Source organism: Diospyros lotus, chromosome 13 (genome assembly GCF_014633365.1).
Source record: "Diospyros lotus cultivar Yz01 chromosome 13, ASM1463336v1, whole genome shotgun sequence".
Taxonomy (NCBI): domain Eukaryota; kingdom Viridiplantae; phylum Streptophyta; class Magnoliopsida; order Ericales; family Ebenaceae; genus Diospyros; species Diospyros lotus.
The window spans coordinates 37,260,593-37,286,028 of NC_068350.1; the positions used below are offsets into that span (position 1 = coordinate 37,260,593).

At 37.9% G+C, this 25,436-nt stretch overlaps 2 protein-coding genes across 3 annotated transcripts; one reads left to right on the forward strand and one right to left on the reverse strand.

Annotated features, from left to right (window-relative positions):
* Positions 1–3,444: 3,444 nt before the first annotated feature.
* On the forward strand, positions 3,445–19,532 carry LOC127789286 (magnesium-chelatase subunit ChlH, chloroplastic). 2 transcript variants are annotated; one of them, XM_052318158.1, is made up of 9 exons: positions 3,445–3,671; positions 3,815–4,006; positions 4,105–4,154; positions 4,378–4,447; positions 4,538–4,643; positions 5,350–5,416; positions 5,626–5,701; positions 7,241–7,536; positions 8,038–8,279. In XM_052318158.1, the coding sequence occupies exons 2-9, from the start codon at positions 3,847–3,849 to the stop codon at positions 8,119–8,121; spliced, it is 909 nt and encodes a 302-aa protein (XP_052174118.1). In that variant the 5' UTR covers positions 3,445–3,671; positions 3,815–3,846; the 3' UTR covers positions 8,122–8,279. The 2 variants fall into 2 exon arrangements, with proteins under 2 accessions (XP_052174118.1, XP_052174117.1); XM_052318157.1 differs by lacking the exons at positions 3,445–3,671; positions 3,815–4,006; positions 4,105–4,154; ... (4 more) ...; positions 7,241–7,536; positions 8,038–8,279 and adding exons at positions 14,132–15,654; positions 15,758–15,840; positions 16,429–18,231; positions 18,386–18,862; positions 18,953–19,532.
* An 820-nt stretch (positions 19,533–20,352) lies between these two features.
* On the reverse strand, positions 20,353–24,984 carry LOC127789288 (probable glycosyltransferase STELLO1). The gene is made up of 3 exons (XM_052318161.1): positions 22,948–24,984; positions 21,243–21,369; positions 20,353–21,119 (listed from the first exon to the last, which is right to left on the reverse strand). The coding sequence occupies exons 1-3, from the start codon at positions 24,654–24,656 to the stop codon at positions 20,652–20,654; spliced, it is 2,304 nt and encodes a 767-aa protein (XP_052174121.1). The 5' UTR covers positions 24,657–24,984; the 3' UTR covers positions 20,353–20,651.
* Positions 24,985–25,436: the final 452 nt, after the last annotated feature.

The window sequence follows — 25,436 nt, forward strand, 5'->3', positions numbered from 1 at the left end:
ATGAGTGGTAGATGTATAAATAGATGCCTAATACACTGAAATAATTATAATAATATCATCATAGTGATATTTTGTTCTTTCTACTTAGGTTTTTTCAAAATTGAGTTTTTTCATGTAAAATATTTTTTATTTTTTCGTGTGTTTGATAATTTGATCATAATTTATTTTCAAGCCTAACCCTAAATTCATACATATAGATAGATGATAAATAATCTAATTAAAAAAGACAAAATTACTAATATATAACATGAATAGCAAGTCAACACGAAATGGGTCATTGTCACATAATGTAATGAAAACTACATCATCATCCAACCATTTGGTTGCTTTTGTTTGCTTCTTACTCACTTTTGCTTGTAAAACCAATGTAATTATCTCTTCAAATTGTATCAAACTTTTGTGTATAATTGTTAGGTAAGAGGCTACATTCCAAGTGTCCACTCCAAGCAATTGGTTTATTAGTCCCATGATTTATTTGGTTAATAAGATGCGAATATCTTGTTATAAATATAGTACATGCATATAAAATTGTGTTATATGTACCGATTGGGTGACAGATTCGATGACTGAATCATACTTCATCCGATGATAAAGTCTAATCAGATTTCATAGATTGAACTTCATTATTGATCATCAAGGCACCGCAGAGAAGAGAAGCCCGGTGTCATGAAGCCCGATTGGGCTCGGATAAAGCCAAATCAGACTTGGCCCCGATCGAGTTTCATCCAAAGGCGATAACGACAAATTGGGTGATGGCATTTTTTGTTATTTGGTGCATTCGGTCATTCGATAATCCAGTTATTTATACAAATAATATTTTTCACATAATAATACTAAATTGTATACTTTGTAATAAATTAATTCTTATACTTCAATTATTATCTTATAACTATTATTGAACTTTTAATCTTATTATAATTATTTTTTTTATCAACAAATTATGATGTGACAGATATATAAAATAAAAAAACACAAAAATAGTAATTATTGATTGCTGTTATTTGTGATTGCTACTATAGATCCAGCGGTAGAAGAATATATAGTTGGTGTTGTTTTCTTCTTCTTAAAAAATTAGTTTTTTTTCAAGTTATTTTTTCTTTAATTTAAATAAAAAAATATTCTATTCGTCTCCCAATATTTAATTATAAATTTCACGTATATGTAAAATCATACATATGTATATACGTTTATACATAACCTTTTAAATGCTATTCGACAATCGTCCACAATCACTCATTCTTTATTTTTATTTGTATTTTATATATCTACAATGTAATGATTTTTAAGAGAAACCAACACAACTTTTAAATAATGACCTAATTTTTAACAAGATTACAAGTTAATGACAGTATAAAACAAATTAAAGGACAATGACTATTTTGCTACAAAATATAAACTTAAAAGATCAATTATGTTATTTATAACGCGCATGCACACGCACACACTCTATTATTGATAATGACCCACAATTCTTCTTCTTTTGAATTTGTAAAGTGTAAATTTTTTAATACACGTAATAATTCATAAATTAAGTGTGTTAGATAAACATACAAAAATTTATGTGCGAACGTACTAGATGTTGACCCAATATGCCCAAAACAGACCCAAAAAAAAGAAACCAAAAAATGAAGGTCCAAGAAATGTTTAAAGAAATCCTTGTGAGACATTCTTAGGGGTCTCTCTTGAGTACTCTCGGGAGACTTTCTCGATTCCTAGAGATCTAGTACTTGAGAGACCATCTAGATTATGACCCACCAATAATACTTCAACTTACCTCTAAAGTCTTCATCTAACAATTTAAAATAAACTATCTCAAAAGATAAGGATATTATTTCATATGTTAACATTCAGCTTCTATAAATAAAAAATGATTCATTCAATTGAGATATGCCCGCAACTTTACTAAGACTACACTTCCACTATTAAGACAACATACTCTTTTAATGGAACTAACTTAATCATTGATGACCAATGCTAAAGACACATCACTCTTATGACTATTTTCTATTTTGTAAATTTCACGGAGATTGAAGGTTAAAGATGAAAAGTTTTCAATAACTATAAATTTATTATTATATCTCATCAATAATAAAGCATAAAGAAATGAGTAGATGATACTTAAGCTAAAAATGTACTAATAAGAGTGAATAAAAAATATCAATTAGAAAAATTAATATTTTTATGCAATTTAACAAAAATCAACAAGAAAATGAAAAAAGAAAAAGAAAAATCAAAGAGTATTTTTTGTAATTTTTATTAATACAATCATATATTATATTAATATAAAAAATTCATTTAATGAGTGTCTTTTTGCCTTTTGATAAATTTAATGGAATTTTTTTAAAAAATTTATGTAAGAAATTTATTTAATGAATTTAATAATAATTAGATAAATTATATTAATAATAGACGACTATTTAGATTGCTATATCTTTTTTCTATTTTATATTATTCCTTGGCTTTTTCATTACGTGTAAACCACAAAAAAAAAGAGAAAAAAAATTAAGTGATACAATAAAAAATATGATTTTCGTTTAATATTTGATTGATAATTTTATTAATTAATTTAAAACACGATATATTTACCATCAATTAATAAACAAGCAATGTGTAAGCCGTGCACGATTATGATGCATGGAAATCCCTTAAAGGTGCCATTTTGATGTTTTAGAAAGATTTTCTATGCCAAAATGTTGAGAAATATTAAAAAAATTATTTTTGAACAATTTTTGTAATTTTAAAAATATTTTAGAGTATTTTGTAATATTAGAAAAATATTAAAAACGAAAATTGTTCACCAATAGATTAGCAATGAAATTTTTTCGTCTTTAATTTAATTTTTTTATATTAAAAATTATATTTATAAAAAAAATTATAATTTTTTTATTCAGGCATTTTCCCACATTTTTATTTTTTTTTAAAAATATCATTTCCCAATTTCTATCACATATCGTATTCATTTCCCGTTTTTATTTTCGTACCACCTAAGTGTACAATATTATTTTACATAATTTAAAAAATATATAAATTACAATTTAAAATATATCCTAAACCAAATCATGCCTTTTCCCTTGGTACAAGATATAATTATAAAATTTTTTGATACAAAGTTTGTAAATTATACATTTTAGCATTAAAATGTCTATTTGATATGGATATAAATACAGTGGCATGAACACGACAAGATATGATAACATGATAATTGTCTAAAAAATTAAGATATGTAAATATGGTAATATATATATATATATATTATGTTGTGTTATTATTATTCAAAGAGTTTTGATTTCTTAGATAATATTTATAATAATGTTAATATGATAATTTAAATAATAATTATATTTGAATTGAATTTATATTTAAATTGTTACATAAGTGTTGCTTAGTATAAATTAAACAATTTGATCGAAACTCATTATTTATGTATATGGTATATATGTATAGGAATAATAAAATGGCCCTAGCAGCAGCAGCCGCCGCCGCTTCTGCCTTCGCCTGTTCCTCTCTCCGTCTCGCCTGCGTCTCCGTCTCCTCTTCTTCTCCGGCCCGCAGCCGCCGTCCGTCGGCTATTCCTCTCGTCCGGAAGTCCCCTCGCTCTTCTATTTTAGGGGGAACCCCGCTGGGCCTGTGTGGGTGATCAGTTGTGTGTTTCCCTGCAGGGAAGATTTCAGGTAAGAATTGGATTAGTTCGCTCAGTCTAGTTTGGCACAAACAAAAAGAAAGAAGCTTACTAAGTAGAAAATCGATCAGCCTTTCTTAATACTATGATCATTATCTTTGTATTTCAAATCTTATTCTGCTTCAGTTTGTGAAGGCCAGAAGGATTGGTCAACTTCTGAAGAATAAATGGCTCCCGAAAATGCCTCTAGTGATTTGTCATCAGAGATGGAGTTGGATGCTTTTAGACGTCTCTTTCCTCTACGTTTTCATGAGCGCCATTTGATTGAATCAATTCGCCCTGATGGTAGGCCACTTGGAAATGCTAGAGATACAACACTTGCTCTTGGTTAGTACATTCGTCTTCTATTGGATTGGAAAAATTTCCTTCTTATTTGTGGTTGCTAACTTGGTTTTCCTACTTGAATTGAACCTTTGGCAATCTAGGAGCTGTTGCATCTGCTAGTGGGTCAGCTCTAGCAAAGATAGGTTGCACGGTAAGTGTTTTCTTCTCATTGTCCTCTGTGTGTGCGCGCGCGCCCACCTATGTACGTGTGTGGATGTGTAAACCGTGAGTAATGGGATCTTTGATGTTGGCATTGGTTGTTTATATGAAATTCAGGTTTATGTATGGTTTTTATTTGTGAATAGAATACGAATTGTTGGTTCTTTCTTTTATGGTTTTTAAGTTAGACTCTGAAACCTTTTGTCCTTGTGCAGACTATGTTGGCTGCCATTAAAATGGAAGTCATGACTCCTACCCCGGAATCACCAGACGAAGGCTGCATAGGTTGTTGATCATTAATTACATCTTCTTTTTCTACTTATCTTTTTCATTTTTTATATGCGCACCAATGCATAATATTCTCCTTGTTTACAGCAATTGATTTCCACATGCCTCCAATTTGTTCCCCTATTGTTAGACCTGGCAGGCCAGCTGAGGTGGCACCTGTTATTGGGAAGCAGTTATCTGACACTATCTTAAGGCATGTCTGCCTGATCCATTCTAATGTTATTCTTTGCTTTCATCTTTCCCCACCTCCCCCGGCACAACATTGTTACGATGATCCTCTCTGAAGTTTTTTAATTATGAAAGAGGGAAATATATTTTTTCATCATTTTCTCAGCTTTTGTTTGATATTTCTTTTGGCTGCTTTACTAAGAATACATTTTTCAACATCTAATGCACGTCTTTTGTGAACCTTGTGTGTTCTGTGCATGTGCTTCAGTATATTTCCTATTCTTAATTGTTTATGAGATCCTTCGTTTCATGGTATACCAACATTTTTTGAAAGTTAAGATTTTTCACAAGTATAACGTCTACCTCCTTCAAACTTCAAGATGTAAGGAGTCATATGGCCTTAAAATGCACCTGTCAGGATGAAATTTTTGAATCTTTATGAGATTTCTCTCAGGCTATTGATTCTTTTCATAAAAAGAATGACTAACAGGCCCTTTGCACTAGAGGATACTAATTTTCTACAAAAGAATTCTTAGTGGTTGTTGTTGAAGGTATAATAAGATTTCCTTATGAAGTTCCATAGGGTTGTGTGGTTTAATGATGTCTGTATTTGTCATGCAATGCATTTAAACTTTTAGTGATCTATATTTCTGCCTCTGGAATGTAATGCTAATTCTTAATTGTTTGATATGCATGTATCTGACTGACTTTAAGTATTTTGGTGGTTGTAGTTCTGGCATGATTAATTTGAAGGAGTTATCTTTGGTGGGTGGGAAAGCTGCTTGGATGGCCTACCTGGTAATGGTTTATGAGATTGAAGTCTATTTCACTTAAAAAATTTGAGCATCCTTGAATATATTTGATATTTGATCTTGATTGTCTCAGTATGCATTTTTGTGTATCCGATAATCAATGTCATAAACACGAACTTGTCTGTGTCATGTACTTGACTTGTGACATTGGTGGTGTGTCTATATTGAATAAAATTAAATTTTTATTTCCTGCAGGACATATACTGTTTGGATGCTGATGGTGCCCTATTTGACACTGCATTACTTTCTGCAGTTGCTGCATTCTCTCATCGTAAGATATTGCAGTTTTGCAAACTAGCATTTCTTCTTCTTCTTTTTTTTTTTTTTAACACAAATGCAAAAATGTCACATCCTATGTTTGCACTAAAATTTATTGCTGTTGTTGGGTTAGCAAGAGATACATATGGAAACAACTAACTTGCAATAATCCAGATCCAAATTTTACACCAGCAAAAGTAAGCAAATATTTTGAACCTACTGAGCAGCTTTTGATTTGTCCCACAAATGCCCATAACCAGCAAATCTCTTAAACCTATTGTGGCAGCACAAGCCTCACGTGCCAGTGTAAAATATTTGCTAGCTTGATTTGTATGCGTGCTTGAGGTTTTCTCACCCCTCTGATGTTCTCTTCCAAGTGCATTTTCTGTGCAATCTCAATAATATTCAGATAACCCTCTGATTGTATGAGAGAATGAAGGCTATAAGCCGACTTTTTCCAATGCTTTTGAAGAGTAAAATTAGCTTAGCAGGCTCAATGGCCCCGTGTCACTGTAACTCCCAATTTGCTTGTATTATCTTATCCAGTTTTTATGTTTTGATTATATCAGAGTTAGAATATGTGTGCTACAAGTGCTTTTCATGAGCTTGTAGCATTGAGGAGGTGAGGAAAGTGGGTTGACAGGTAAACACAAGAAATATGGAATGTCCTAATTTCTAAATGGAGCTGCAGTAAAATTCTCTGATTGCTAGACAGGGCATTATCTTCCAAAACAGTACATGCTAGGATTTTTCGAGCAATGAATAGTTACATGTTTTGAGGATGTCGAAATTACTTATGAGATCTGGATTATTGGAGATGAGATGGATTTTCTTGATAGCTTGATATTTCATAAATCTAAATATCTATCTTCCTTATTCTCATTCCATTTTATCTCTACTTTCCTTTTTGCTGTTCATTTGGTGTGACAATGAGTATTTGATGGTGTTCAAATTAGTTTAAAGTGAGTAAAAGGAAAGAAGTAAACAATGTCCTCTTGTTTCTGTTGACATTACTCTGTCTCTTCCAGTCTTCCTATATCTTGTTAGGTTCTTACTAGAATTTCTGATGTGTTTTGGATTAGTATGTGTAGTCTTGTGTATGCATCTGTGTGTGTGTGTAAACAGACTTTTTTTTTTTTTGAAAGAAGGTTAGATTATATTATATTAATGCATAAAAGCAAGGCTACTAGAAGCAATGATACTCTACCTAATATGAAAAACCCCAAGAAAAACTGTACTAGACAGAGAATGAGATACTGAAATGAAAACCCCCATGACGACTGAATCGCTACCAAGATATATTGAGAAATAAAAGTATCTCTCTGTAAAGAGTGCTTTTCTGAGTTTGACAAGGTGCTTTTTGTAGTGTTTATATTGACTGGAAATTCTTGACAGATTTGGATGAATGGGTAACTAATTGCTAATGCATTTGTTAAGGGGTGTGGACCATGTTTAACAAGGCACTTGAAAATCTCAAGTTTGGGTTGGTACATAGTTCCAAATGCCATTAGGTGTATCTCTGTGCTTTTGTTATTGATTTCATGTGTTGCAGTGCAAATCCCGGCAGTTTCTCTGAATGATGATGGAAGAGTGGTAGTAGTTTCTGACGAAAATGGAGGGAAGTTGAAAGAGGAGCCAGTTAATAAAGAGAAGAGAAAGCTCAAGCTGAGTAGGATCCCATTCTCCTTAACATGTATACTTCACAAGAATTACATTCTGGCAGACCCTACAGCAGAGGAAGAGTCCATCATGGAAACGCTTGTAACCGTGGTATTGGATTCATCTTACCAACTGGTATCTCTAAACAAGCCTGGTGGACCAGCTCTTGCATATATGCCTGCTGTTCAGGTTAGTTTGCATCTTTTGAGTCCATATCTTGATATATGTTTTCCTGGGCCATGTCAAATGCACCAGTTATGATTCAGTATCTCCCGAATATGGGCCACAAAAAATTGAAGAAATAAAAAAAAATCAAATATTTGAACTTTATGTAAGAACTGTGTAGCATTGAAGTTCTGTGAAGCCCTGAAATATCATTTTACTCAAAAAGGATGCATTTGATTCACAGTAACTACTTTGGCTGGATGTTATTTTATTTATTATTCCTATTGTTATAGTTTGTTTTCATCCAATCTGCAAAAAGAATAGGTTCACCAGATTTGGGTGAAGTTAAGCCAACCCATCAAGTATATCGAACTTCTTTTTGTGATATGTTTTTATGATACCTTTAACTTCCAGTATGGATAAGAAACACATTGATACCCATGAACCTTATTAAAATAAAACCAGAAGGCAGTAAAGATGAATTCAATTACTTTTTACTAACGAGCCAGGCTATTACTGTTGCAGGGCTGTATTGCGTTAACAAGACAGAGAGTAAAAGAACTTCAGAAAATTTTGGATGAGTCAATTTCTGATAGGGAGGTTGACTAGGTGTATGATGACATTGTGCTGCAAAATGCGACATTAGATTGGCTACCTCAGGTTCAAATTATCATGCTTATCATATCATTTGATGAGGTCATTTAGAAATTTTGAGAAATTTTTGTAAGCAATTGGAATCAGTTAATGTATGGCTGCTTATGTTTCAAGTCTTCCTCTTATGCCATCTTGAGAGTGATTAGGTTATCCTTTGATTTCTGAGAGGTATACCATAATGGCGGGTTGAAATATGGAGCTTAAATGTTTGCATATTCTCTACTTGGGCAAGTATTAATCTCACACTTTCACATATCCCAGAACTGAAAGCTATTCAAGTCAAAAATCCCAAATGCCAAGTCCAAAGGTGGGGAGCTAGTCTGAGATGATTTGCCCATGGAATGTCATGGTTTTGTTCATTTTTATTTCTGCTGTCTTATGAGTAGTCCTGCAGTGTACAAGACTCCATTCTGCAAATAAGAGGGTTGTATCTAAATGTAGCCTTCTTCCCTTAGTTTATATATATATATATATATATATAGAGAGAGAGAGAGAGAGAGAGAGAGAGAGAGTTGAACTCTAGCATAGTAGATATTGCACAGCCAGTGAGTGTGTGAGCCTCTACTTGGAAGGGGCAATAGAGGGTTAACTCTTGTGTTCTCACTGCACAATTCACCAAATCCATAATCTTTGTTATAGAAACAGTATGGTTATGGTTTTAAAGTTATTTTTTGATTTTAGAGTTAGATACATTCAAGAAAACATGTTTGATATGTACTGGTCTTAAAAATTACTTTTTAAGGGATTTAATTTCAAAAGATTTCAATTTTAGAACATGACGAAAAGGTAGTTTTGATGAGCTAGAAATTTATATATGTAAAAATAATAATGACCTATCAATGAAGTTTAAAAGTTCAAAAAGGTATCCCATTTTTCTGTTGAGCTAAAGGTATTTTTGTTTTAAAAAGATATTTTAAAACATAAGAATGCAACCTCGTCACCCTGGTTTTACCATAATGTGTAGGGTTAGGTTTTGCATTCATCGATCAATTTGATGTCATGAGTTTGCATTTATCCATTATTGATTGTTAATGTTGATGATTTAATATTATTGTTGTTTTTGATTTCCGATGCCTTTAATGTTCTTGTTGTGTTGATGATTTATTATTATTGTTCTTGTGCTTTTCTAGAGTACCCGCCAAACACCGATAAATGTTTTTTTAGCAACATTTTCAGGTTACAGCTAAACAACAGAAAACATATTTCAAGAAAAATTCAAACTTCACATTGATTTTAGGGCTAATAGCATGAAAAAAATTAAACCTTTTCGATTTTTGTGATTTTATTTTAACGTTTTAATTTTGGTAATAAATGTCTAATTTGATCGATTGATTGCAATTTTAACCATAACTTGAATTCGATTCATGAGGCATGTGCGCCTGCCAATGCGGCACACCATATGGTGTTTTAAAACATTTTGAGTGAGTCCTACTTTAACAGGGAAAAAAAATAAAAAATAAAAAATTATGTTATATAGATATATATATTTATATATGTGTGTGTGTATACTGAGGGAAGGTGGGTAGGGATGGGATGGAGCGATGATGATGATGATGATGATGAAGAAGGAGATCAAGATGACGATGACGATGCATGGCTAGAGTCGACAGTCAATTTTTACTTCTTAGTTGTGGGAATGGAGGCTATGAAAGAGGAGGCAATGGCGTGATTTGACGGGCCCAGCCCATGTTTTGCTTGATGCAATTGATTTTCTAAAGCTTAAGCTTGGCTTTGAACTTGGCTATGAACATGTTAGCTTTGGCGTTCACATTTGGGCTTGAGTAGAACGACGTCGCCACTAACAATAGTCATAGTCCCATGAAACTTGATCAAGAAATCACTCATCGGGGACTCTGTGTTGCCGAGATCTGGAGACTCGTTTCACGAGCTGTTCATGCTCTCGATTCTTATGTAATTGCCTTGCACAACAAACTTCAAAATTGACATTTTGAACGGCGGAGGGGGCGACATTTTGGGCTAGGGTTTTTGATGCACGTGGTGTCGTGAACGATGGTGGTGGTGGAGATTGGTTGCCATCTCTAGCCCAGCGCTGACGCCTCTACCAACGCCGACGCTGTCACCTCGATCTCCTCCTTTGTCGTCGTCACTCCACCCCCTTGCCTGTCTTCCCTCTGTGTGTGTATATATACCATAGAATTTTATTTTTTATTTTTTTTCCACACGTGTCAACTTTAAGTGTTTTAAATTGTTTTTAAATGCCAAGTGGTGTGTCACATCAGTGGACGCACACGCTTCTTGAATTGAATTTGGGTCACGGCTAAAATTACAATTAATTGACTAAATTGAGTGTTTATTGTTAAAATTAAAATATTTAAATAAAATTATAAAAATGTGAAAATATTTAGTTTTTTCATGCTATTAAATCTTAATTTTATTAACCTAATAATAATCTTCTTGAATACTACTACTCTAGGTGCCATGGCTAATGGCCAAAGTCGTCTTCTTCAACTGGTGCTCAAGGTGTAGGTGCCATGGCTAATGGTCAAAGTCTTCTTCAACTAGTGCTCAAGGTGTGTGGAATGGCAATGATTATACTTCATATCTACAAGCTAGAGACAAGAAGAGATGAAATGAAGGCGGGATGGTTTGGATATGCTATGCTTATGGTTGTACTAAATGTGTCCAAATTTTTCTTGAAAATTTTGGAAATAATTTTTAAAACAAATATATGATTTAATCATTTTTATTAATAGTATCATAAATCCTAATCTCATTAAGTGAGATTTAATTATATGAATTTATATCTCGAGCCATTATTTTGTCTAAAATACATTTAAAAAGATTTAATAATTTTTATATTAGTTGAAAATTTTATAGAGTTTGAATAAGATAATTAGAGGTGTTCAAAAAAATCGACGCACCGCGAAAACTGGCCGCACCGAACCAGACCGGACCAGACCGTGCGATTTTTTTAGAGTGGCGGTCCAACACGGTTTGAGAAACCCCCAAACCGCACGGTTTGCGGGTTTCGCGGTTCAGTTTCAAACCGAACCGCCCAATATATATTATAATAATTAAAAATATAAAAAATAAAATATAAAATATAAAAGGGGTGGGGGAAACCCTAAATCATTTCAGCATTTCTCTCATCTCTCCCTCTTCGTCTCTCAAAGCTTCACACGCACCCATCCTCACCGACTGCCGCACCAATCTTGCACCCACCCATCGTTCGTTGACTGCCGCACCAGACCACCTGACCCATCCCCCGTTGGCCGCCATACCAGACCACAAGGCATGAGCAATGAAGACTTGCGATGACCCCCGCTGCTGGCCGCACCAATCCACGCACGAGCGAGCGACGACCCCAGCTGCTGGTCGCACCAGTCCATGCACGAGTGATGAAGACTTGCGACGACCCCCTCTGCGACGACCCATCCCTCGTCGTCGATCGCACCAGTCCATGGACGACTCAGATCTGTTTTCCCCCTCATCCTAGATCAGCAGATCCAACGATACCAATTCCATTTCTGACAAGGTATCTCTTCCATTTGCACTTCTAGTCCTGAATGTTTTGTTATTAAGATGGTTTTGGTGTGGAAGCTTGAGATCTTTGGTGGACATTGTCTGATCAAGATATTTGGATTTGGATTTATTTGTATGTCGATTGGGGTTGTTGCAAACCGTGAAAATTGCACCAAACCGCACCGCGTTACGCGATGCGATTTGGTGCGATTTTTTCATGCCAAATCAAACCGATCGAGTTGATTACATGTGAAAACCGCATGTGCAGTTCGGCGCAATAAATTGGCCAGACCGAACCGTGTACACCCCTAAAGATCGTGATAGGTAATGATAACATGAGCACTATAGATAGAATAAGTTTAGTTCATACGGACCTTCATTGAAGCTATTTTTATATGTTTCTCGTAATTTATTTTTAGTATTTTGGGGTAGGGTTTGTTAAATTGAGTATGATAAGATTTTATCAATATAATATTGAAATACTTTTTGAACTAAGATATGCAATAATTAAGATAAGATTAGAAAGTATTTCAATATTTTTATCAAATTATTTGTTAAATTTTTTGAAATATACTAAAGGACATATGCATTATTTTTTCTTATTTGTAAAATTCAAAATATATTTATCTTGGAAGGGGCAGATAAATATATTTGAAAAAATGATAGATAAAAAGTTACGTGACTTCTTTTTTAAGAGTCGTTAGATAAATTTATCAAATATATTAAAAAAAATAAAAATTTAAAATACTTTATATATTTTATCTTTTACGGTCTATATATCTTGATTAACAAATAGGTGTTTAATTTATATGTCTTATACACGTTGAATTTATGTCATAAATGCTAAGGTATTACTCAATTTATAAGCAAAATTTTAATATATACTAAGTAAACAACACAGTTATTTTTATTGGGTTATATAATTCTATTGTTCATAATTAATTACTTTGAGAATAAATCTTAAAAGCAACAAGAAAAGTGAAAAGGTCAAAGGTCATGATTGCAAAGCCCATATTATGAAGAGGAAAAAGAGGTTAGGAAGGGATATGAATTGAATTTCCCACTTCAATGATCAAAGAGATGATCTCATCAAAGTGGAGCAATTGAGGTTTACTGTGCCATATAGGATGTTAACTTGATGCTCTTGTTGACTTTGGTCACATTACATCTATATTAAAGTGTCCCTAGTGCCTAAGTCTCAACAAATTCCATGAAAATGAGCTTTCCAAATTATTGGACAAATATCTTTGAGACCTTTGAAAAGTGTTTTAAAATGCATTTGAAATGCTAAATATTAGGTGGAAATTGTTCAATTTTTTATTTTTTATATTATGGGAAATTTAAAAATTCTTTCAATCATAGTCAACTTTTGATTCCAATTTATTTTATTCTTTTTAAAATTTATGATTCATCTATTTTATAGTTTTAGATAAACATACAGGTTCATCATTATAAAAAATTTGGAGACCTGACATTTTGGATAAGCATAGTTAATTGCGTAGTCTCGTACAAAAAATAAATTAAACTTACGACTTTGAGATATCCCAAGTTCTTGAACACAATTTCATACTATTCTTTTTAATTTGGCATGTGATGGTTTTTCAAATTTCATAAAAAATTTTAAAGTATTAATAAGAAAAAAAAGGAAAACATCGCTAGTTTCTCTAACAAGAGTACGGGTACAAATTTTTCTCTCTCCAAGCATTCAAACATAGTTACGATTTTATGAGATGATATATAGGTATGATAATCTTTTTTATAATTAAGCTCTTATATAATTTTGTGTTTTTAACATTTGCATAATCAATAATATATGACGATGAGTTAAAGATTAATTTAATACTCATCTTATGAGAAGTCACAAATAATAATTATATGTGTAAAAATAGAGCCGAAGTTACATTAACAATATATTCAATTTAATCCTACGAAATAACTTCAATTACATAAATTATTATAATCTTTTTTTATTAAAAATATCTAATTTAAATCATATAATTATTATAAAAAAAATAAACCTGTCATTCTAATGTCACCTCTTGGTCAGACTACGTAAATAAATTACCTGTGTGAACAGGATACAGATATGAGTTCACTGGCATGGAAGTAGGAAACCTGGACCTATTGAGGGTCACAGAAAAAAAGGTAAAAATATCAATACCCTTTTGAAGGAGAGGCCACAAACTCAAGAATTTTAGGATCTTTTGGAGCAAAAAGAGCCCTCCCAATGTACTGACAAAAAGATCTTGGTCTCTTGTTTGTTCATGAAAACCAGTGTGGAGTGGACCCTTCTTAAGCCTTCTTCCCTTCTCTTTTCGAAATCCAAGTCAGCCAATCAGAAGCCATCAAACTCCATCCCAAGTAACCCATTCCTAGATAAATTGCCCATCTTCAACCTCACACTGCCCTTAATGCCACGTGTCCAGTTCCCACACCACTACTGCTGCTGCTGCTCTCTCTCTCTGATTGCTCTCCACAGAAATTATTATAAACTCCAAAGCTTACACTTCTGAGGAGAAGAAGAAGCAGAGCCCAAGCTCTGAAACAGAGCCGAATTGAGGCAGTAAGAGGGCCTGAAATCGACATTTTTTTAATTCTTTGTTGGGTTGAGCTTGAATTTTCCGGCAATGGCGTCTCTGGTGTCGTCGCCGTTCACAATTTCTACCGCCAAGAAGCAGTACTTCCTCCACTCCTTTCTCCCCAGGAAAGCCAACTCACAGAACTTCAGAGCGCCGGCGCGGCTCAAATGCGCCGCGATTGGCAACGGCCTATTCACCCAGACCACGCAGGAGGTCCGGCGAATCGTCCCTGAAAAAGTCCCCGGCGTCCCCACCGTCAAGATCGTCTACGTCGTCCTCGAAGCCCAGTACCAATCATCCCTCTCCGCCGCCGTCCTGTCCCTCAACCAATCCGACAACTTCGCTTCATTCGAGGTCGTCGGCTACCTCGTCGAAGAGCTCCGAGACGACAACACCTACCAATCCTTCTGCAAAGACCTGGAAGACGCCAACGTGTTCATCGGCTCGCTAATCTTCGTGGAAGAGCTTGCTCTGAAGATCAAGTCGGCGGTTGAGAAAGAGAGGGACAGGCTCGACGCGGTCTTGGTGTTCCCTTCAATGCCCGAAGTAATGAGGCTCAACAAATTGGGTTCCTTCAGCATGTCCCAATTGGGCCAATCAAAGAGCCCCTTTTTCCAGCTCTTCAAGAGGAAGAAGCAATCGGCGGGCTTCGCCGACAGCATGCTGAAGCTGGTGAGGACGTTGCCAAAGGTTCTCAAGTACTTGCCTAGCGACAAGGCTCAGGACGCCAGGCTCTACATCCTCAGTTTGCAGTTTTGGCTCGGCGGGTCGCCGGATAATTTGGTGAACTTCTTGAAGATGATCTCCGGGTCCTACGTTCCGGCTCTGAAAGGGGCGAAGATCGAGTATTCGGATCCGGTTCTGTTCTTGGACAGTGGGGTTTGGCACCCTCTGGCGCCCTGCATGTATGATGATGTGAAGGAGTACTTGAATTGGTATGGGACGAGGAGGGACGCCGACGAGAGGCTCAAGGGGCCGAATGCGCCGGTAATTGGACTGATTTTGCAGAGGAGCCACATTGTGACCGGTGATGAGAGCCACTATGTGGCTGTGATCATGGAGTTGGAGGCAATGGGGGCTAAGGTGATCCCAATCTTTGCCGGGGGCCTGGATTTCTCAGGGCCGGTTGAGCGCTTTTTCATCGATCCGGTCACCAAGAGGCCTTTCGTGAACTCGGTGGTGTCACTCACAGGGTTTGCCTTGGTTGGGGGCCCTGCCAGGCAGGATCACCCCAGGGCTGTCGAGGCCTTGAGCAAGCTTGATGTGCCTTACATTGTGGCCCTGCCCTTGGTGTTCCAGACCACAGAGGAGTGGCTCAATAGCACTTTGGGCTTGCACCCAATTCAGGTGGCCTTGCAGGTGGCTCTTCCCGAGCTTGATGGAGGCATGGAGCCCATTGTTTTCTCCGGCAGGGATCCTAGAACAGGCAAGTCAAGTGCATTTTGGAGATTTCATGTTGGTTTCGGCAATGAACTTATGATGATGTTGATCGAATATTTGAAATGCAATGTGAATGTGATTGATTGCAGGGAAATCACATGCTCTTCATAAAAGAGTGGAGCAGCTCTGCACCAGGGCGATCAAGTGGGCTGAACTCAAGAGGAAGTCAAAGGTAATTTGCCTACTAACTCTGTTTGATGTGATATCAAAAACAAATCAAATTAGACAAAAATGGTTTCTGTGACGTCAATTTCTTGCTGGATTCAATAAGATGGACCCGGTTCTTAGAGAAGTGGAGAACATGATGTGGATGTGTATAAATGTTGATGGCAGTGATGGAGATTGAAGGCCTTTAGTCAACTTCCACCTAGCTTGTTTGCCACTGAGTTTTGATAAATTGAGAACCATATGAGTTTTAAGGATGGTACAAAAGATGAGACCGTAGATAGAAATCATTGGTGAGCTAGAGTTTATGTAGCCAACTTCATATGGTAGAATTAGACCTTGTTGATGTGATGCTTGTAACATAATACGACTGTTAATTGTTCGGTCCTTGTTGTGTTGTAACATAATACGACTGTACCTAAACTTGCAAAAAATAGATCAAATGATAGAACAAAGAACAATCTAGTGGGAGTTTTAAGATTTTTCATATTATGTTGGATCTCTTGTTTTGCTGATGAGAAATAAGAGTTAGATTGCCACCCTTTTCTCTTCTTTCGGCTGTGTTAACTGAGCCTTTGATCTTGAACACTTGCAGACAGAGAAGAAGCTCGCGATTACTGTTTTCAGTTTCCCTCCAGACAAGGGGAATGTTGGAACAGCGGCTTACTTGAATGTTTTTGCTTCCATTTTCTCAGTCTTGAAGGACCTCAAGAGAGATGGTTACAATGTCGAGGGCCTTCCAGAGACTTCTGAAGCTCTGATTGAAGAAATCCTTCATGATAAAGAAGCTCAATTCAGCAGCCCAAATCTGAACGTGGCCTACAAAATGGGCGTCAGAGAGTACCAGAAGTTAACTCCCTATGCCAGAGCACTAGAAGAGAACTGGGGAAAGCCTCCCGGTAATCTGAACTCTGATGGGGAGAGCTTGTTGGTCTATGGAAAGCAGTTTGGAAATGTTTTCATCGGTGTGCAGCCGACATTCGGCTATGAGGGTGATCCTATGCGGCTGCTTTTCTCTAAATCTGCCAGCCCGCACCATGGATTTGCTGCTTACTACTCGTTCGTGGAGAAGATCTTCAAAGCTGATGCTGTTCTTCATTTTGGCACTCACGGTTCGCTTGAATTCATGCCTGGAAAGCAGGTGGGGATGAGCGATGTCTGTTACCCCGACAGCCTGATTGGGAACATTCCCAATGTATACTATTATGCCGCCAACAACCCATCTGAAGCCACCATAGCAAAGCGTCGAAGCTATGCCAATACCATCAGCTATTTGACTCCTCCGGCTGAAAATGCTGGGCTCTACAAGGGCCTCAAGCAGCTCAGCGAGCTGATCTCATCTTACCAATCTCTCAAAGACACTGGTCGTGGACAACAGATCGTTAGCTCCATTATCAGCACGGCTAAGCAATGCAATCTGGACAAGGACGTGGATCTGCCTGAAGAAGGCGAGGAGATCTCCGCCAAAGAGCGTGATCTTGTCGTTGGGAAGGTATATTCCAAAATCATGGAGATTGAATCCAGGCTTTTGCCCTGCGGCCTTCATGTCATCGGTGAGCCTCCATCAGCCATGGAAGCCGTGGCAACCCTGGTTAACATCGCTGCTTTAGACCGCCCTGAAGATGAAATTTCCTCGCTCCCAGCAATATTAGCTGAGACAGTTGGAAGAGATATAGAGGATGTTTACAGAGGCAATGACAAGGGTATCTTGAAAGATGTTGAATTGCTTCGCCAAATCACTGAGGCATCCCGGGGAGCCGTCTCTGCATTTGTGGAGCGAACGACAAACAAGAAGGGTCAAGTTGTTGATGTAGCCGACAAGCTTACCTCGATCCTTGGCTTTGGTGTGAACGAACCATGGATCCAGTATCTGTCAAGCACTAAGTTTTACAGGGCTGATAGGGACAAACTTAGAACCTTATTTGCATTCTTGGGGGAGTGCTTGAAGCTCGTCGTGCAAGACAACGAGCTGGGAAGTTTGAAACAAGCCTTGGAGGGAAAATACGTGGAACCGGGTCCTGGTGGGGATCCAATTAGGAACCCCAAGGTGCTGCCAACCGGAAAGAACATTCATGCTCTGGACCCGCAAGCTATTCCAACAACAGCTGCACTGCAGAGTGCAAAGATCGTGGTGGATAGGCTACTCGAGAGGCAGAAGGCCGAGAATGGAGGGAAGTACCCCGAGACGGTTGCTCTGGTACTTTGGGGAACCGATAACATTAAGACTTATGGCGAGTCTTTGGCTCAAGTTATGTGGATGATTGGCGTGCGGCCAGTAGCTGATACGTTTGGCCGAGTCAACCGAGTGGAACCCGTAAGCCTGGAAGAACTTGGAAGGCCAAGAATTGATGTTGTTGTTAACTGCTCTGGAGTATTCAGAGACCTATTCATCAATCAGGTATGGTTTCTTCAATGCATAAACCATAAACCATTTTGGATTGGTTTGGTTATTTCCTGCTAAACTCGAAGTCTTGTAACACAATATTCATCAATCATCAATCAGAACGAGCTGAATTGAATCTCCATTTCTATTTGGATTTGGGTTTTTGCAGATGAATCTCCTGGACAGGGCTGTGAAGATGGTGGCTGAGCTAGACGAGCCAGAAGATGAGAACTACGTCAGGAAACACGCGCTAGAACAAGCTGAATCTCTCGGTATCGGGGTCAGGGAAGCTGCAACCAGGGTGTTCTCCAACGCCTCAGGCTCATACTCCTCCAACATAAACCTGGCCGTTGAGAATTCTTCATGGAATGATGAGAAGCAGCTCCAAGACATGTACTTGAGCCGCAAGTCCTTTGCCTTCGACTGTGATGCTCCCGGGGCTGGCATGACCGAGAAACGCAAAGTTTTCGAGATGGCTCTCAGCACAGCTGACGCCACCTTCCAGAACCTCGACTCGTCAGAGATTTCCCTCACCGACGTGAGCCATTACTTTGATTCAGACCCCACCAACCTGGTGCAGAACCTCAGGAAGGATGGTAAGAAGCCTAATGCATACGTTGCAGACACAACCACTGCCAATGCACAGGTGTGAACAGCAATCTCAACATCATATGTTCATCAATGTCACTCTTGAGTTCATGAACTCAATTTGCCCCTTCATTTACTGGCTCTGCAGGTACGGACGCTGTCTGAGACTGTGCGGCTTGATGCTCGAACCAAGCTACTGAACCCCAAGTGGTACGAGGGGATGATGTCAACCGGCTATGAGGGAGTACGCGAGATTGAGAAGAGGCTTACCAACACGGTAGGCTGGAGCGCGACCTCTGGCCAAGTCGACAACTGGGTGTACGAGGAGGCCAACACCACCTTCATCCAAGACGAGGAAATGCTGAACCGGCTCATGAGCACCAACCCCAACTCTTTCAGGAAGCTGGTGCAGACATTCTTGGAGGCCAACGGCCGCGGCTACTGGGAAACTTCTTCTGAGAACATTGAGCGGTTGAGGCAGTTGTACTCAGAAGTTGAAGACAAGATCGAGGGGATTGACCGTTGAAATTTTGTTAACATTCTTCTTCCTTTTCCTTCTCAGGAGTGCAAACGACGATACATTGTAACTGTCCTGCTTGTGCAATGAATATGAACTTGATCCCGGTTCCCCCCTTGTAATTTCATTCCTTTTGGGGGCTTTGTTTTCTGTTCACTTGTAACTCATCAGATGCTGATCCTGGAAATGTTCAAAGTGCAGTAATTGTTCATTGCTGTTGCACTTCATACTTTCTTTCAAAAAGGGTAATAGCAGTTCTCGATGCAGCCGAAGTTAGTTTTGGGTGGTTATAAGGTATTGTTTGCTTCTTGTAAGAAAAGGCAAGGGTACAATAAATGATAAAAAGAAAAAAAACTTGAAGCATGACGAACATTGTTGGGTTTAAGAATAATTTTCACCCCTCGAATGATACAAAAGGCAAAAGTGGCCATCCTTCTAAGAGCAAAAAATACAACAAGCTCTTTAAAAAATACTTGTGCACTCACGATTTTAGGAATAAAAAGAGCAAAAATTAATGAATAGAAGAACCTAACAAACAGAAACAGTAAAAACGGGTTGATATAGCTCAGTGTTCCATATTTCACAAATGTAGGAAGATGCAATATTTATAGATAAATGATGGTAACGTTGGAGAAAAAATCGACAAGAGAAAGACAGAGAAGAAGATTAATTCAAATAAAATGATAAAGGAAAGGATAAGATAAGAACTAGAGACCAGTTCTTTCTCCAAGATCGAAGACTAATTCAAAACTAATTCTCGATTTTGTCTTAAGTTAGCCCAATCTCATGCGTGTGAGCCCAAGTCAATTCACAGCTTTCATAAATTCATAAAGATATAATGAATATAAAAACAAGTGAAAAAGTTTATAACCTAGCAATATAAGATTGAAAGTGTTGAAAAACCATTTGAAAGATCACTTAGTTTATAACATTGATTTGATCAGAAAAAGTGATTTTTATCTTGATTATAAACAACTCTTCTCTTTTGACAACTTGAGGGGGACTGTCCCTGGATGAACCTGGAAGAGGGAATACAAGAGCAAGATCTAGCTAAGAAGCTATCAATTTCACTTGTATGAAGCAGAAACACTGAATATACAGAGTCAGAGACAAGGAAATTTTCTTACACTTGCAGTAAGCAAAATGACAAAAGACAAACTGACAAAATTTCTCCTTCCTTCCTGTCTTGTTTTTCTGGGAGTTGATCTGATCAGTATGATCATACAGCAAAGATCTACAAAGACGCCCCCCTTCAGAGAGAATGATACAAAAAAATGTAGAATTTCATTCAACAGTGTCTGCAAAATGGTACAAGTTTTTTTCTTTTTTCTTAAACTAACTCCATTAGGAGTGGATCACCTGCTCCCATGATTCTGATCAGCTTTATGAAGTCCTGCTCGCTGGATATGGTCCATGGATGAATCGCAGGTACTTCAGCAGAATAGTAGGTCGATGAATTAGAGGGCGGTTTTTGCTCATAGATCATCGTCCCCAACACCGAGTCAAAATTCTGGGGCGAGTCCATTGCTAAAAAGAACATGGGTACTGCAACCTTCTGATGGATATCCAGATGCCCCACTAGATTTACAAGGTCCACAAAATCAGCTACAAAGCGCCGAGGAACGAAAAATACTTCTGAATTGCAAACTGTAAGGTTGCCGTCACTCGTCATAGATCCCTTGTAGCTGACTTGAAAATGAACTGGCATTGAGCTCACAACCTTCTTAACCATGTCTGCTTGTTTAGTAAACCACTCTGAGTTCCCCTCAGTTTTCACAGTAGTCCAAGACTTGGACACCTGAATGCCATTGTATATGTGATTCCCCTCCAATGATTAAAAGCTTTATAAAAGTGCATAAATAAATGCAGTACTTTCACCAAAAGAAAAAAAAAAACAAAAAAAGATTACTGGTCGTATTACCTTGTCAGTGATCCAAAGTTTAGTCTTGTCGGCTTGCAGCAGGTTCCAGTAATTAATAATTGTATCATCCTGAAGGAATAAAAATCCTTCGGCACTGCTGTATCTTTTAAATATAATTGGCAGCTGCCTGTAAATGGAGTAGGGTAATATTATCAGAAAACGGGACGAGAGAAAACGTGAAAGAGCTGTTTGAACAAACCACAGTTGAACTGTCATGATGTCACACAACACCTACTACTTTGCAATAACTATAAACAATGAAATTCATGCTTGACTGGCAACAGGATTTAACACCTCAACAACCAGAGGTTTGCTTCTAAGCAAAGTTTACTTGGAAAAAGGACCAACCAAAAACGACACTACTGCGTTTTATGGAAAAATTAGTTTTGACTCATTATTTTTACACACACACATATAACAGACAAGTTTTGAGCACTGGGCTCTTTTATACTTTGTGAGAGAATTAAGGTCCAACTGAGTTTAAACCTTATTTTTATGGAAAAATGAATTGAATGATGTGACCTCTCTTTCCTATGGAGTATGATTATTCTCTGGGGCTGTGCCCAACAACTCCAGACAAACTGTAGTGAGTTTGAGTGGATCAACTCAGCAAAAGAGTTTGTACAAGATCATCAAAAGCCAGATCCAACTCTATGGAGAAAATAGAATGCAGTTTAGAAACTAAATTTTATGGTTTCATAATATCAACAGTTTCATAATAAGGAAACTGTTCAACCTAAACAAATTAGCATGTCGCCCAGTCGACCACCTCCCTAAGCTTTCTTTTAATAAGCAAATTATGAAAGGACTGATGGGAGAATTATACAGCTCTCTACCAAATTCAGTACTCATCGCAAGGTGCTGCTACAACCAAGAACAACAATAGGTCCATTCAAGGGCTAAGTTTTACAAGGATCTTCTTGGATCTGAACTCAATTTGGCTGATCATGGAATCTAGGTACCTTCAAGCAAGAAATTGACTCTCTCTCTCTCTCTCTCTCTCTCTCTCTCTCTCTCTTAATATTCTTCATTCTTGATCCAAAATGATAGATAAATATCATAGATTATAGTGAAGAAAACAACCTACATTAATCAGAAATTACCTATAGATGCTGAGAATTTTTCTGGGATAAGGCCTTGGCACAAGGATTTATGCTCACAAGCCCAAGGTACTTTAGATTGTAAGGTGCTTTTTTGTGTGTGTGTGCTTGCTCGTGTGTGCATTGAAGCAGTCTGATCAAGAAAAAGGATTTTTATCCCTTGGTCAATGCTTGTCTCCTCACACAAATATTATATGAAAAAAAATAAAAAAAATAAAAAATAAAAAATAAAATAGGAGGAGGAGGAAGAAACTGAAAGCTTGAAAATGGACATAGAATTCACATGAGCACGGAAACTAATCAAACTATATACCTATATATATTTGAACATGAACCAATGCATAACCAATTATATCTATACCTATATATATTTGCTAAATCCAGATCTGACACTCATGAGAACCCCCAGCGGAGGGACCCTTGAGCACTCGGGCAGGTTGCCCTCTTTTTCTTTCAAACCACATTATTGGCTATCACCCATCTTTTTTCTACATGGCTAACCAAAAGATCAAAGAAACTCGAATCAAAATTAAAAGTGTAGCAAAGTCCCAAAGATGAGAATGAAATCACAAATAAGCACAAGGAGAGAAAAAGTGATGACTTACTTGTAAAGATTGTCCAAGTGGCCTTCTTCAACAGCAAGATCTACATTCTTTTGCTGTGACAAAATAACTACAGTTTTGAATATCCTGCCATAAAGCAATCTCCATTCCAATGCAGTACGTTCAACAGATCCACTGCAAAACATTATAAGCACCACGTTTCCAAAATTCTTCCTCCACCGGATCAAATTTCCAATCTCATAATTCACAGTACCAGTTTCCTCGACCCCAAGGTGGACAGAAGGCAATTTTTGAGGCACAAACTCCTTCCTATCACCATGACCGATATTTGCCCGAGGGCGGTCCAATTCAAGTGACATTAGCCTAGGCTGCTGATACCTAACAGAAAGCAAGTCCTGAAGCCAAGCAGCAGTAAACTTCACATCTCTCTCAGTCCAGAACCCCTCCTCTGCCATGGCATAGCTCAATTCCAAGATCTTCTCAAACAATCCATGCTTTCCCGATCTCCACGAAACCAAGAACTTAACTAAACGACCTACATTCACGTGGAGATCTTTCTCTTCTGAGAAGGGGTACGCTTCAATTCTATCATACCGATGGGCGGTAGGAGGATAAACAACAAGATAGCCACCAATTTCCCACAAAATCCTTTGTGCCCAATAACCCCTCAATACATCTGAAGCCATAGTACTGACAGATACAGGCAGCATCAAACCCCAAAATGCCGAAGTGTGGTACATCGTATTGAAAGAATTAACTGGCGCCATTATGCCCTGTGGCAATGCCACTTTCAGAGCATGCTCATCAAACCTAATATCAAACGCCTCCAAAGCTGGCTTCCGTGTAAAATAAAACACAGAATCAACATCAGGAAGGCCATTCGAAATTCCCTGCTGTATAAACTGCCTCCCACCAAAAACCTCAGTGTAATACTCTTCATGCCCAATTTCACCTACATTTTCCAATGGCAAACCCCTAGGCCAAACAGATCGTTGCCCGAAATGGATATACGGGTTCACAACAGTCCTATTCGGGTTCTCATGACTGTACTGCAATATAACCTCCTGCCTAGCACCCTCCCCAATCAATTCTACATCAAAATGTTTCCCAATATCATCATCAATCACCTCACCACGATCATCGGCGTCAAAGATTTTCTTGGCACCATGTTGGATTGCAAACAAATAACCAACAGTCTTTCTAACATACGAATCATAGGGCAAGTAATCAAGAATCTTAAACCCTAATTGGGATTGCTGCTCCAGTGAGAGAAATATTGTACCTTTGAGGCTCCAATCTTTGGGCGTCTTGGAATCCCCAATTGCAAGCACTTGCCAGCCTTTGATCTTCAGAAGCCTCCGAAGCGAATCGGAGGGGTAATCCGAGACGCCCACAACGATCCAATTCTCCGATCGGAAATTCGCGTAGGGCGTGGTCTTGTCGGCGAGGGGCTGGATCGAATTCCAATTGACCTTCGGGAAAGCGATCTTGTCCAGCTGATGGGACTGGGACTCGAAGCAGAGGAGCGCGGCGGTGTCGCCGGCGCTGCGGAGGAAGAAAACGGCGGCGACGGTGACGACGAGGAGCACGACGGCGAAGACCTTGTAGAGGTTGTCGGAGAGCCATGTGGAGAAATCGAGGCTTTTGGACTCCGAGAAGCGGCTCGGGTGGATTGTCGGCAGATGCCGGTTCTGGGTTTTGGGGGATTTGGGATTGGGGGCGGCCGAACGATCTTGGACCAACATTGACATTTTCGATTCCCAAATTCAAACACGCGCACACGCACACACACACACACACACACTCTCTCTCTCTCTCTCTCTCTCTATCTCTCTCTACAGTCCTCTTTCTCAATCTAGGATTCACTCTTTTCTACTTCTTCTTCTTCTTCTCCTCTTCTCTCTCTAAAGAGAGAAAGAGACTGTGAGTATATATGAGCTAGCGGAAGCGGTGGCTGTGGCGGCGGCGATGGCGGTGGCTGCCGACAGTTGCCAGGTGGTGGTATTTCGTGTGCTTGAATCTAACAGCTACTTGTAGTTTGGTGTGGGGGCTCTGAGTGGCTATTGCCAGGGAACGTGCAATGAGTATAAGCACAACCTGGTTGTACGTTCGGCTAACCGAAGAAAAAGCTGCCCTGGCGATGGATTAAATGCGAAGCTTTGTTTTGGTCGGGAATGGACCAATCAACTAACCATTTTTCATTTTAATTTGTATGTATATATATATATATATATATGGGGGGCCTGCATTGACATGTGAGGTGGATTTGGATTTGCTACAATGTGATCAAAATAAGATGCCCAACGTGACAATTAGGGCAACTTGATCTCAATCATCTCTATTCTTTATATTTTTTATGATTCATCATGTTAAGAAAATAAAAATATTTTTTTTTATGTTTAAAAACATGTTAAATCGTTCTATTCATCTCGTTGTCAAAAAAATAATTATTTAAATATACGTAATCGTCGTTAGGTAGCGAATCTCATTTGAGAGAAATATTAATAGACTCTTGATATTTTTCGAAGAAA

Excerpts from the sequence above, each read along its gene's own strand:
- LOC127789288 (XM_052318161.1), bottom strand. The coding sequence starts at position 24,656 with ATGTCAATGTTGGTCCAAGATCGTTCGGCCGCCCCCAATCCCAAATCC. Across the intron at positions 21,370-22,947 it reads CACTTGGACAATCTTTACAA|GCAGCTGCCAATTATATTTA; the intron begins GTAAGTCATCAC and ends CTCCATTTACAG. Across the intron at positions 21,120-21,242 it reads AACTTTGGATCACTGACAAG|GTGTCCAAGTCTTGGACTAC; the intron begins GTAATACGACCA and ends AATGGCATTCAG.
- LOC127789286 (XM_052318157.1), top strand. The coding sequence starts at position 14,277 with ATGGCGTCTCTGGTGTCGTCGCCGTTCACAATTTCTACCGCCAAGAAG. Across the intron at positions 15,655-15,757 it reads CGGCAGGGATCCTAGAACAG|GGAAATCACATGCTCTTCAT; the intron begins GCAAGTCAAGTG and ends GATTGATTGCAG. Across the intron at positions 15,841-16,428 it reads AACTCAAGAGGAAGTCAAAG|ACAGAGAAGAAGCTCGCGAT; the intron begins GTAATTTGCCTA and ends GAACACTTGCAG.